The 12,344-nt window shown below is 36.2% G+C and overlaps 1 protein-coding gene across 4 annotated transcripts in view; it reads left to right on the forward strand.

Moving 5' to 3' along the window:
• The window catches only part of MCMDC2 (minichromosome maintenance domain containing 2), a 39,836-nt gene that overhangs the window by 23,411 nt on the left and 4,081 nt on the right, over positions 1 to 12,344 (forward strand). For 2 of the 4 annotated variants that reach the window (XM_078441645.2, XM_078441646.2), the window contains 2 exons: positions 67 to 209; positions 4,576 to 4,720. In XM_078441645.2, the coding sequence (XP_078297771.2) occupies positions 67 to 209; positions 4,576 to 4,708 (276 nt within the window). In that variant the 3' untranslated portion in view covers positions 4,709 to 4,720. Of the gene's footprint in view, positions 1 to 66; positions 210 to 4,575; positions 4,721 to 12,344 lie in introns of those variants that run through there. The other 2 variants (XM_060610666.3, XM_060610665.3) reach the window with 2 other exon arrangements.

The raw sequence follows: 12,344 nt of genomic DNA on the forward strand, positions 1-12,344 counted from the left end.
GATTTTTGTAATATAGATTCTATAACAAAGTTTGAATTTCTTAAATTTTTCACATTTTTAATTTAGCTGCTGGCTTTTGCAAAGAATTTGAATGTAGAATTCAGTTTGGAGGCAGAAAGAATGATCCATGGCTATTATCTAGCAAGTCGCAGAATCAGAACAGATTCTATAAGTGGATCAAAACTGTCAGCATCTGCATTAAAATATTTGTAGGTATTCAACATAAAACTTTAAAGCCAGTATTGACTTTTAAGTGATGTGTTTAATTAACTTACTTATTTATGTTTCACTTGTTTCTTGAATTGCTAGTTGGTTGATTTCTCATTTATCTTGTTTCAAAAGAATTTAAGGTGACTTAACAATCGCTATTGTTGCATCATTTGAACCTCCAATACATGTTTTCACTAAGTTATTTTTTATTTGAACCTCTGTATGAGATGTGTCTGAGTAAAGTGCACTGATTTGAAATACAAATGATTGATTTTTTTTTTAACGTGGCTTTATTACACTCTAGGTATTTTTTAGTTGAGCCTAGAAAAAATTCTTTTTAAGTATATTATTCTGTGTACTTTTAAAATACTTTAATAGACACATCTATTATTGTTCCTTAAAGTTGTTTAAAGCTAATTTTTATTATAAAAGTAAAGTATAGACACTGTAAAAGAAAAGTCTAAAGTAATAAATAAGGTGTCCAGCTAACTCTACCCATTGCTGTCCTACTCTCTAGAGAGATTGTCACTGTTAACAGTTTTTATGTATTCTTCCAAAAATTATCCATTTATTTCTTTTAATTTTTATTTATTTCGAGAGAGAAAGAGAGGGAGAGAACACACTAGTGGGAGAGAAGCAGAGAGAGACAGAGAATCCCAAGCAGGCTCTGCACTGTCAGCATAGAGTCCAACACGGGGCTTGATCTCATGAACCCAGAGATCATGACCTGAGCCGAAACCAAGAGTCAGACACTTAACTGACTGAGCCACATAGGCGCCCCCCAAAATTATCCATCTAAATACTAACGTGTACAAATGTGTAATTTAAATTTATGATGTATGTTAAATACATATTTTATTTGAATATGTTATATATTTGTCAATGAATATGTTAAACATATTATAGAGAGAGACAGTTTACTGACTTAGGATGGTTCAACTTACGATTTTTCGACTTAATAATGATGTGAAAATGATACACATTCAGTAGAAATCATACTTCGAAGTTTGAATTTTGATCTTTTCCTGGGTTAGCAATATGCAGTACAATACTCTCTTACTGGGCAGTGACAGCAGGCTGCAGCTCGTAGTCAGCCATGAGATTAAAAGGGTAAAACTGATAACCATGCTGTATCCATGCAGCCATTCCGTGCTTTACTTTCATTGCAGTATTCAATAAATTATGTGAGATAGCCAACACTTTATTATAAAATCAGCTTTGAAGGCTGATGTAAGTGTTCTCAGCATGTTTAAGGCAGGCTAGGATAAGCTATGTTTGGTAGGTTAGGTATATTAAATGTATTTTTGACTTATGATATTTCCTAAGTTGAGGAAGATCTAAATATAAATATCTATATATTCATATGGATATATTTTCCTTTTGCACAAATGGAATTATGTATGGTTTACCTATTATAATACTATCAGAACATAAGGAATTACCTTATTCTGTTTTAATAGCTGCTTTACAGTGTGCTTTGATGTGGCTGTACCATAATTTAAGCAGTCCCCTCTTGATATTTCATTTGATACAAACTAATGTATAATCTTAAACAGGTTAGAAACTAGGACCAGGAGTAAAATAATCCATTAAATACATAAATAACATGCTATAACTATAATATAAAATAAGGTAAGTGAAGGACTGGAAGGAAATGTCAGATATAGGTCCACAAGAGATAAATATGTTTAGTTAACTTTTCCAACTCTATATTTATCTTCATAGAACTGAAAAAAAAGTGCTGAAGAGAAAGTAGAAAACAACTGTGATATTTTAAAATAGTAAATGGAATTTTGTGATATTTTCCATTTTCTGAAGTAACATTTAAAATACTCGCATCAGGGGTGCTCAGTCAGTAAAGCATGCAACTCTTGATCTCGGTCATGAGTTCAAGCCCACATTGGGTTTTAGTTGAGTGTGGAGCTTACCTTAAAAAAAGTTACTCAAATCAATACTCAAAGAGTCAATACTTGAGGGCTCGGAAATCCTATTTTCTCATATTTTTTCTCTGTAGCAAAAAGATATTTATTTAAACTTATATAACCTCAGTTAACATTTGACTATATTAATCCAAATATAAAGCAGAGTTAATTTTAATATGATAAATCTACTTCCCATGGTGGAAATTGGAAGGTATAGGGGTATAGGTGAGGTTTATGAAATAGCAAAGTAAATGAACTCATAAGAGTCATAAACCTTAAATTTTTCTCCTACCTCTATAGACAGGTACCTAATAACACTATCCTTGCTCTTCTAGAGAAGTTGAGGTGGACAATACTCTCTTCTCTTCCCTGAAAGGCTTTATACACATTCTGTTGTGGTCGACATTTTAGAAGGAGCTTAGGTGAGGATATCAGGAACATAATAGCCAAATCTGAAAATAAACAACTCTGGAGTAATTTCCAAGGACTCAAATGATGATCTTGGTCTGAGTATGAATGGATAAGAAAAGGTTGATGGCTTATAATGAAAAAGACTTGAGGTTTTATTCTTTTTCTACTTAATATGAGTAAACAATGTAATATGGCTATTAAGAATACTGTGAATTCAGGTTGTATTAGTAGAACATAGTATCAAGAGGGAAAAAAATGCTAGTTCTGCTTCACCTCTACATTGCTGGTTAAATCACACTCACATCGTAATACTATACTGAAAAAGAATATGTTTAAAAACATTTTTTAAAAGTGTTTACTTATTTTTGAGAAAGAGAGACAGAGCAAGAGTGGGGCAGGGGCAGAGAGAGGGAGAAACAGAATCCGAAGCAGTTTCCAGGCTCTGAGCTGTCAACACTGAGTCTGATGTGGGGCTTGAATCCACAGACTGTGAGATCATGACCTGAGCCAAAGTTGGATGCTTAACTGACTGAGCCACCAGGTGCCCCTGAAAAAAAAAAAAAATTAACCAAATCTGGTCATGAGGAGAGGGGTCAGAATGTTGAAAGGCCTGAAAATTGTTTTATGACATTTTTTTTACCTTTTTAAAAATTTTATTTATTTTGAGAGAGACAGAGACAGGATGACATGGGAAGGGTCAGAGAGAAAGGAAGACAGAGAATCCCAAGCAAGCTGTACACTGTCAGTGCAGAGCCTGACACGGGGCTCGAACCCACAAACCATGAGATCATGACCTGAGCCGAAACTAAAACTCAGACACTTAAATGACTGAGCCACCCAGGTGCCCCATATCTTATGACATATTAAAGGAGCTAGGAATATTTTATTTTAGAGAAAAGAAAACATAGGACAACTAGAAAAGTTGTCTTTGAATATTTGAAGAGATGTCATATTTAAGAAGTATTAAGCTTTTTTTATAATCACATAAGACAGAACCAGTGGGTATAAATGTCAGTGAAACCAATTTCAGCTTAAATTTATATATTCTTTGTGGGTGAGTCCCAAAATTTTCAAATGCTTTATCTGAAATCGTAATAACTGTAAGTTATTATTGTCCCCATTTTATACCTGAGATTCAAAAAATTTTCAGGAAGTGAATGATTTATATGAAGTCACACAGCTAGTAAAGTCTAGAGACTGAGACCAGGTTTTCTGATTTCCAAGTTCAGCAGTCATTCAAGTACATTACATATGCCTAATGAGAGCTTGAAAGAGATTTTTGTTTCAATTTTAAATGTTTATTTATTTTTGAGAGGGAGAGAAAGCTAGGGAGTGGCAGAGAGACAGAAGGAGAGAGAGAATCCCAAGCAGGCTCCGTGCTGTCAGTGCAGAGCCCTATGTGGGGCTCGAACTCCCAAACCATGAGATCATGACCTGAGCTGAAATCAAGAGTTGGATGTTTACCTAACTGAGCCATGTAGTTGCCCCTGAGGGAGATTTTTTAGGTAATCAAAGGTTAGTTTAAAAATAAAAGATAAAGGAATGTATTCCCAGTGAACCATAGGAAATGTTCGAAAGAGACTGGACAATAAGTAGCCTGGGATATTGTGGAGAAAATTTAATTATCTGATTGGAGATTGAACTTGAAGGTCTCTTTCAAAACTAAAATTTCAAGATTCTGTGAGGACTTCACATAGATGAAGAAATGGAAGAAAACACCAAAGGTGACTGTAAGAGTTAGTTTTCCTAACTGTATATTGAGGAAGGGTGTGTAGAATCATAAAAATGAAGATAAGCCAGAGCAGATATGAAGTCTGATAATAAGTCAAGATACTTGCTTGTTCTGGCATAGTTTATTGAAGTTGGTAGGAAAAAAATGATTTGAAAAGAAACTAACATTTTTTTTAAAGTAAAAATATGCTGATCTTTAAGGCATGGCTTGTATACACATATAACTTGGTTTATTCCTGCCAAAATATATTTTATCTTTATAATATCAACATATTTGATTAGCATCAATTTTCTTTTTCAGAGTTTCCCTAGCTGAAGCGCATGCTCGACTGAACTTAAGGAATAAAGTGCTTAAAGAAGATGTACTAATTGCAGCCTTATTGTTTGAAACATCTCTCACACTGAAATATGGTAATCTATTATTAATTTGTTAATGATCACTATAAATAATTATATTTAAATATACTTAGACTGTTAAAATATCTATAAAATTTTATAAATTTTATAGTATTTATAAAATAAAATGTTATAGATATTTAATTTTTTAATTTTTTAATTTTTATTTTTTTAAATTTAAATCCAAATTAGTTAACATATAGTGTAATAATGATTTTAGGAATAGAATTTAGTGACTCATCACTTACATATAACACCCAGTGCTCATCCCAAAAATGTCCTCCTTAATGCCCCTTGTGCATTTAGCCCAGCTCCCTACTCAACACCCTGCCAGAAACCCTCAGTTTGTTCTCTGTATTTAGGAATCTCTTAATGTCTCTTTGTCTCCCTCTCTGTTTTTATATTATTTTTGCTCCCCTTCCCTTATGTTCATCTGTTTTGGATCTTAAATTCCACATATGAATGAAATCATATATTTGTCTTTCTCTGACTTACATTTCACTTAGCATAATACACTCTAGTTCCATCCATGTTGTTGCAACTGGCAAGATTTCATTCTTTTTGATTGCCTAGTAATATTCCATTGTATGTATGTGTATATATATACCACATCTTTATCCATTCATCAGTCAATGGACATTTGGGCTCTTTCCATGCTTTGGCTATTGTTGATAACTATAAATAATATTGTTGCTATATACAATGGGGTGCATGTGCCCCTTTTATTATTTTATTTATTTTTTATTTTTTTCCAATATATGAAATTTATTGTCAGATTGGTTTCCATACAACACCCAGTGCTCATCCCAAAAAGTGCCCTCCTCAATACCCATCCCCCACCCTCCTCTCCCTCCCACCCCCCATCAACCCTCAGTTTGTTCTCAGTTTTTAACAGTCTCTTATGCTTTGGCTCTCTCCCACTCTAACCTCTTTTTTTTTTTTTCCTTCCCCTCCCCCATGGGTTTCTGTTAAGTTTCTCAGGATCCACATAAGAGTGAAACCATATGGTATCTTTCTTTCTCTGTATGGCTTATTTCACTTAGCATCACACTCTCCAGTTCCATCCACGTTGCTACAAAAGGCCATATTTCATTCTTTCTCATTGCCACGTAGTATTACATTGTGTATATAAACCACAATTTCTTTATCCATTCATCAGTTGATGGACATTTAGGCTCTTTCCGTAATTTGGCTATTGTTGAGAGTGCTGCTATAAACATTGGGGTACAAGTGCCCCTATGCATCAGTATTCCTGTATCCCTTGGGTAAATTCCTAGCAGTGCTATTGCTGGGTTATAGGGTAGGTCTATTTTTAATTTTCTGAGGAACCTCCACACTGCTTTCCAGAGCGGCTCATGTGCCCCTTTTAAACAGCACACCTGTATCCTTTGGATAAATACCTAGTAGTGCAATCGCTAGGTTGTAGGGTAGTTCTATTTTTAGTTTTTTGTGGAACTTCATAGTGTTTTCCAGAATGGCTGCACCAGTTTGCATTCCCACCAACAGTGTAAAGAGTTCCCCTTTCTCCACATCCTTGCCAACATCTGTCATTGCCTGAGTTGTTAATGTTAGCCATTCTGACAGGTGTGAGGTGGTATCTCATTGTAGTTTTGATTTGTATTTCCTTGATAAGGAGTGATGTTGAGCATTTTTTCATGTGTCTGTTAGCCATCTGGATGTCTTCTTTGGAAAAGTGTCTATTCATGTCTTTTGCCCATTTCTTCACTGGATTATTTGTTTTTTGGGTGTAGAGTTTGAGAAGTTCTTTATAGATTTTGGATACTAACCCTTTATCTGATATGTCATTTGCAAATATCTTCTCCCATTCCGTTGGTTGCCTTTTAGTTTTGCTGATTATTTCCTTTGCAGTGCAGAAGCTTTTTATCTTGATGAGGTCCCAGTAGCTCATTTTTGCTTTTGTTTCCCTTGCCTCCGGAGACATGTCAAGTAAAAAGTTGCTGCGGCCGAGGTCAAAGAGATTTTTGCCTGCTTTCTCCTCGAGGATTTTGATGGCTTCCTGTCTTACATTTATGACTTTCATCCATTTTGAGTTTGTCTTTGTGTGTGGTGTAAGAAAGTGGTCCAGGTTTATTCTTCTGCATGTCACAGTCCAGCTTTCCTAACACCATTTGTGGAAGAGACAGTCTTTATTCCATTGGATATTCTTTCCTGCTTTATCAAACATTAGTTGGCCATATGTTTGTGGGTCCATTTCTGGGTTCTCTATTCTGTTCCATAGATTTATTTGTCTGTTTTTGTGCCATTAGCATATGGTCTTGTTGATTGCAGCTTTGTAATACAGCTTGAAGTCCACAGTTGTGATGCCTCCAGCTTTGGTTTTCTTTTTCAGGATTGCTTAGGCAATTCAGGGTCTTTCTGGTTCCATACACATTTTAGGATTATTTGTTCTAGCTCTGTGAAGAATGCTGGTGTTATTTTGATAGGGATTGCTAAAATATTATGTATATATTAATTATTATTTTAAAAATTAGTAAATTTTTTTAAGTTTATTTATTTATTTATTTTTGAGAGGAGAGAGAGTGAGCACAGGCATGAATGAGGAAGGGGCAGAGAGAGAATCCCAAGCAGGCTGTACACTGTCAGCACACAGCCTGATGCGGGACCCAATCCCACAAACCTTGAGATCATAACCTGGGCCAAAATCTAGCACCCACTGAGCCAAGTGAGCCACCCAGGTGCCCTAGAATAATAAATTTTTGTCAGGTAAGGCCTGTTTCAATTTGAATACTTACTAATTGTTTATAGGTAATATAACACGTTCCTTGTTATGCATGATTGCTTGGATTCTGAAACTTTTGCTTTGCTTATAGAGTTCTGATAAAACATGTATTAAATACAACATGAAGTGATTCTAAATTTATCTTTCTTTTACTTAAACATTTTTTTAATGTTTATTTATTTTTGAGAGAGAGAGAGACAGAATGCAAGTGGGGGAGGAGCAGAGAGCGAGAGAGACACAGAATTTGAAGCAGGCTCCAGGCTCTAAGCTGTCAGCACAGAGCCCAATGCAGGGCTCAAACCCATGAACCATGAGATCATGACCTGAGCCAAAGTCGGATGCTTAACCAACTGAGCCACCAGGTACCCCATAAATTTATCTTCCTTCTACAATAACATGCAACAGGAACACCTGGGTGGCTCAGTCAGTTAATCATCCAACTCTTGATTTTGGCTTAGGTCATAATCTCACAGTTGGTGAAATCAAGCCCTGCCATGGGGCTCTACACTGACAGCATTGAGCCTGCTTGGGATTCTCTCTCTCCCTCTCTTTCTTCCCCTTCCCCTCATGTTCTCTCTCTCTCTCTTTCTCAAAATAAATAAATAAACATAAAATAAATAAAATAACAAGCAGCATTCAATTGTCAAGCAGTCCCCCTCAATGCAGTTAAGCACAGAGACAAAGAAAATGTGTTCATTTTGTATCACTGCCTTCCTGAATTGCTAGCTATAATACTATGACTATAGCATTTAATTGTTTGAAATGAATTTGAGCTTATTATGGTTTTGCTAATAAAAACATAAAAGGGCTCCTAAAGTAAGAGTAAACAGAGTTATTCTCACAAAGCTCTTGCCGAATTGGATCAAACATTAATTTTCATAAGATATTACAATCCTTGAAGCCAAACTCTGGCTCCAACCTTGGGACTTAAAGGATGTATTAACACTGACTTTTTTGTGTGTATATATTCAGTGCTTAAATTTGCCTTAAATTCAATTTATACAGTAATAACAGTTCACAAAAACTCATTAGAACATTAGAACTTTGTTCTATAATTGTCAAAATCAAACATTATTAACCTGGGATTCATGGATACTTAGAGTTCTCGGGACTTGTGAATCTCTAAATTATATGAAAATATTTACATGTATGTGCTTGACACCTTTTTTGCTTAGAGAGATGAATGGTAAGTTTTATGAAGTATGTCTTATAGGTTCATTACCCCCAGAAAAAGTTAGTTACCATCCCATGTTAGTTTTATGCACCAAAAGAGAAAGACATTGATTCCCAACCAATACTAAATAACAGGAAGGATACAAAAATATTTTTATTTTTAATTGGCTTTATCTTTTACAGGCTTCCTTTTTTAGAGATTTTATTGTTTTTATTTTTTATTTTTTTAAATGTTTATTTATTTTTGATGGGTGGGGAGGGGCAGAGAGGGGACAGAAGATCTGAAGCAAGCTCCCTGCTGACAGGAGAGAGCCTGTTGTGGAGCTTGAATTCATGAACCAAGAGATCATGACCTGAGCCAAAGTTGGACACTGACTGAGCCACGCAGGCACCCCAGATTTTTTTTTAATTTTATTTTTTATTTTTTAAAATTTACATCCAAATTAGCATACAGTACAACAATGATTTCAGGAGTAGATTCCTTAATGCTCCTTACCCATGTAGCCCATCCCCCCTCCTACAACCCCTCCAGTAATCCTTAGTTTGTTCCCCATATTTATGAGTCTCTTCTGTTTTGTCCCTCTCCCTGTTTTTATATTATTTTTGTTTCCCTTCCCTTATGTTCATCTGTTTTGCTCTTAAAGTCCTCATATGGGGGCGCCTGGGTGGCGCAGTCGGTTAAGCGTCCGACTTCAGCCAGGTCACGATCTCGCGGTCCGTGAGTTCGAGCCCCGCGTCGGGCTCTGGGCTGATGGCTCGGAGCCTGGAGCCTGTTTCTGATTCTGTGTCTCCCTCTCTCTCTGCCCCTCCCCCGTTTATGCTCTGTCTCTCTCTGTCCCAAAAATAAATAAAAAACGTTGAAAAAAAAAAAAATTAAAAAAAAAAAAAAAGTCCTCATATGAGTGAAGTCATATGATTTTTGTCTTTCTCTAATTTCACTTAGCATAATACCCTCCAGTTCCATCCACATAGTTGGAAATGGCAAGGTTTTATTCTTTTTGATTGCCGAGTAATACTCCATTGTGTGTGTGTGTGTGTGTGTGTGTGTGTGTATGTGTGTGTGTGTGTGTGTATGTGTGTGTATATATATATACACCATACCTTCTTTATCCATTCATCCATCGATGGACATTTGGACCCTTTCCATCCTTTGGCTATTGTTGATAGTACTGCTATAAACATGGGGGTGCATGTGTCCTTTCAAAACAGCACACCTGTATCCTGTGGATAAATGCTTAGTAGTACAATTGCTGTGTCGTAGGGTAGTTCTATTTTTAGTTTTTTGAGGAACCTCCATACTGTTTCCCAGAGTGGCTGCACCAGCTTGCATTCCCACCAGATTTTATTTTTTAAAAATAATCAGGTTTTATTTTTTAAAGTAATCTCTACACCCAATATGGGGCTCAAACTTACACCCAGAGATCAAGAATCACATACTCTACCGACTGAGGCTGCTAGGCGCCCATATCTTTTACATTCTTATTATTTGTATTTAAAAGCATACTTGATAAAATCTAACACACATTTTTTTATGTACCACAACAAAAAAATTCTGCCAATTTTATTATGACATGCTATCAAAATTAAAATATAGATTTCAATAAGAAGACAAAAATTTGTGTCTTTGAATTTAGAAACTATACTATTTATTATTAAGGACCCCCATGGTAGAATATGGCTATTTTCACTTGGTAACTATTTTGTCAAGACTTTCGTGAAGTATTTAAGAAAGCATCTGTTGAGGAATATAAAACTAAATGAAGATTTTTTTTCCTTTAGTTATTTTTTGTTTTCATAATGAATTTCAGTTAGGTATCTTGATTTTTAAGTCTTAAACAAAACAATGTTAAGAGATCCTTAAATGTTGGAGCACCTGGGTGGCTCAGTCAGTTAAGCATCTGACTTCAGCTCAGGTCATGATCTCAGTTTGTGGGTTCCAGCCCCACGTGGGGCACTGTGTTGACAGCTCAGAGCCTGGAGCCTGCTTTAGATTCTGTCTCCCTTTCTCTTTGCCCCTCCCTTGCTCATGCTCTGTCTCTCTCTCTCTCTCTCTCTCTCTCTCTCTCAAAAATAAATAAATGCAAAAAAAAAAAAAAAAAAAAAAAGAGCTCCTTAAGTGTTATTTCAGTTATAGCAGGAAATTGGAAACAAGAAAAAAAAGAAGAAAAAAACATAGCAAGAAATTGATCTCTACTCAGGGACATTTTTCTTGGATGCAAAAAACAATAGGTTGTGCTCATGAACTAGATTTAGAAGTTGGGGCAGAGGGCATAGGGAAGAATTAAAGAAAACTCCCAATTTTCTGCCTTGAGCAACTGAGTGGACCATGATGCCATTTACCACAACTGGGAACAAAGAGAAAAAGGGTTGGGAGAAAAACCAAATTATAGATAGATATGTTTGAGACATCCTACAGAGATACCTTTAGATTGATACAAGAATCTGGAGTTAGGTGAGGGTTCTAATTTAGAAATTTAATTTGGGAACCATCAGCCCAAAGATGGTACTCATAGCCATGGAATGGATGAAATTACCTGAAATTACCTAGATTGAGACTATACAGAGAACTCCAGGACTGCCCTTGAAGAATTCCAATATTTAGAAATGGGGTTGAGGAGGGGGAACAAACAGAGGAGAATGAGAAGCTGCAGCTACAATGTAGTAAGAAAATCAAGTGTAGTTATAGAAACAAGACAGTTTAAGATTAGATTTTACAGAATTAGGGGAAGATCAAAGGAATAAAATCCTTAAAAAGGTGAGAGGGGATGGGATCCAGAGCACATGTGAAAATATTGGTCTCTAATGAAAGAAGTCACTTCATTATATAGGAGGGAAGACAAATGGATACAGAATCAGATCTGTATCCATTTGATCATACACTCTACACAAGGTCATCAGCTAAAAGCAAAAGGTTTGAGGAGAGAAGAATGGAATATCATAGTCATGGGGGCAGGAGGCAGAAGAACATTTGTCTTAGACTCAGCAGGGTTGTCTGGCAGTCAGTGGGCATCCATTTGAAGTTTCTGTGATTCATTTAAAGTGAAACCAAGAGATGCCAATTATGTGATTTTCTGCCTAACAGCCTGAGTGCAGGCATAAAGTAAATTGTTGGGTTCATGCAGAGTTGAGGTTTTGATAGGTGACTGTGATAGAGTGTTGCAGAGGGGTAAGGGAGTGGGGACACTGGCTTGGGATAGATTCTTAAATAGGTTAAAAGAAGGAAGTGAATTGAAGGGGAAGCCATTTGGAGGTCTTGGGATAGAAGCTGGAAGTGTAAGAGGGAAGGGGGATTTGAACTAATGGTTTTGAAGTAAGTTTTTGGTAATGTCAGTTTCCTGTGATTTTCCTATGTGTGGTGGAGGTAGAGGAAAAATTCCAGAGAGGTCTGGAGTTCAGAGGGTCATTCACATGGAAATCACTGAATGGCAGGTATTAGGGAATAGAGGAATATTGTGAGCCATGTGCTGAGAACTGGTTGACTTCACCAAGGAAGAGAAAGAGTAGTAAGCCCAAATGGCACTGGGCATCAGTGGAGAGATTTTTATTAAGAGGAAAGCAGGGACAAGAATGGTCTGGTAGCAGCAAAGGGGCAGCAAGTTAGTCACTGTCTCTGTCTTGTGTTACTAAGGTATGAGTGGTGTTTTGAGAAAAAGCAGCTTCACTTTAGAGAGCCACAGGGAAAGCAGTGTTCTCAAGGAACAGTAAGGATTCAGGTAAGATAAAGGGAATGGTAAAGGGAGCAGTCACGGCAGTCTGAGACT

This window comes from Panthera onca, chromosome F2, assembly GCF_046562875.1.
Source record: "Panthera onca isolate mPanOnc1 chromosome F2, mPanOnc1 haplotype 2, whole genome shotgun sequence".
In the NCBI taxonomy this organism is placed as follows: Eukaryota; Metazoa; Chordata; class Mammalia; order Carnivora; family Felidae; genus Panthera; species Panthera onca.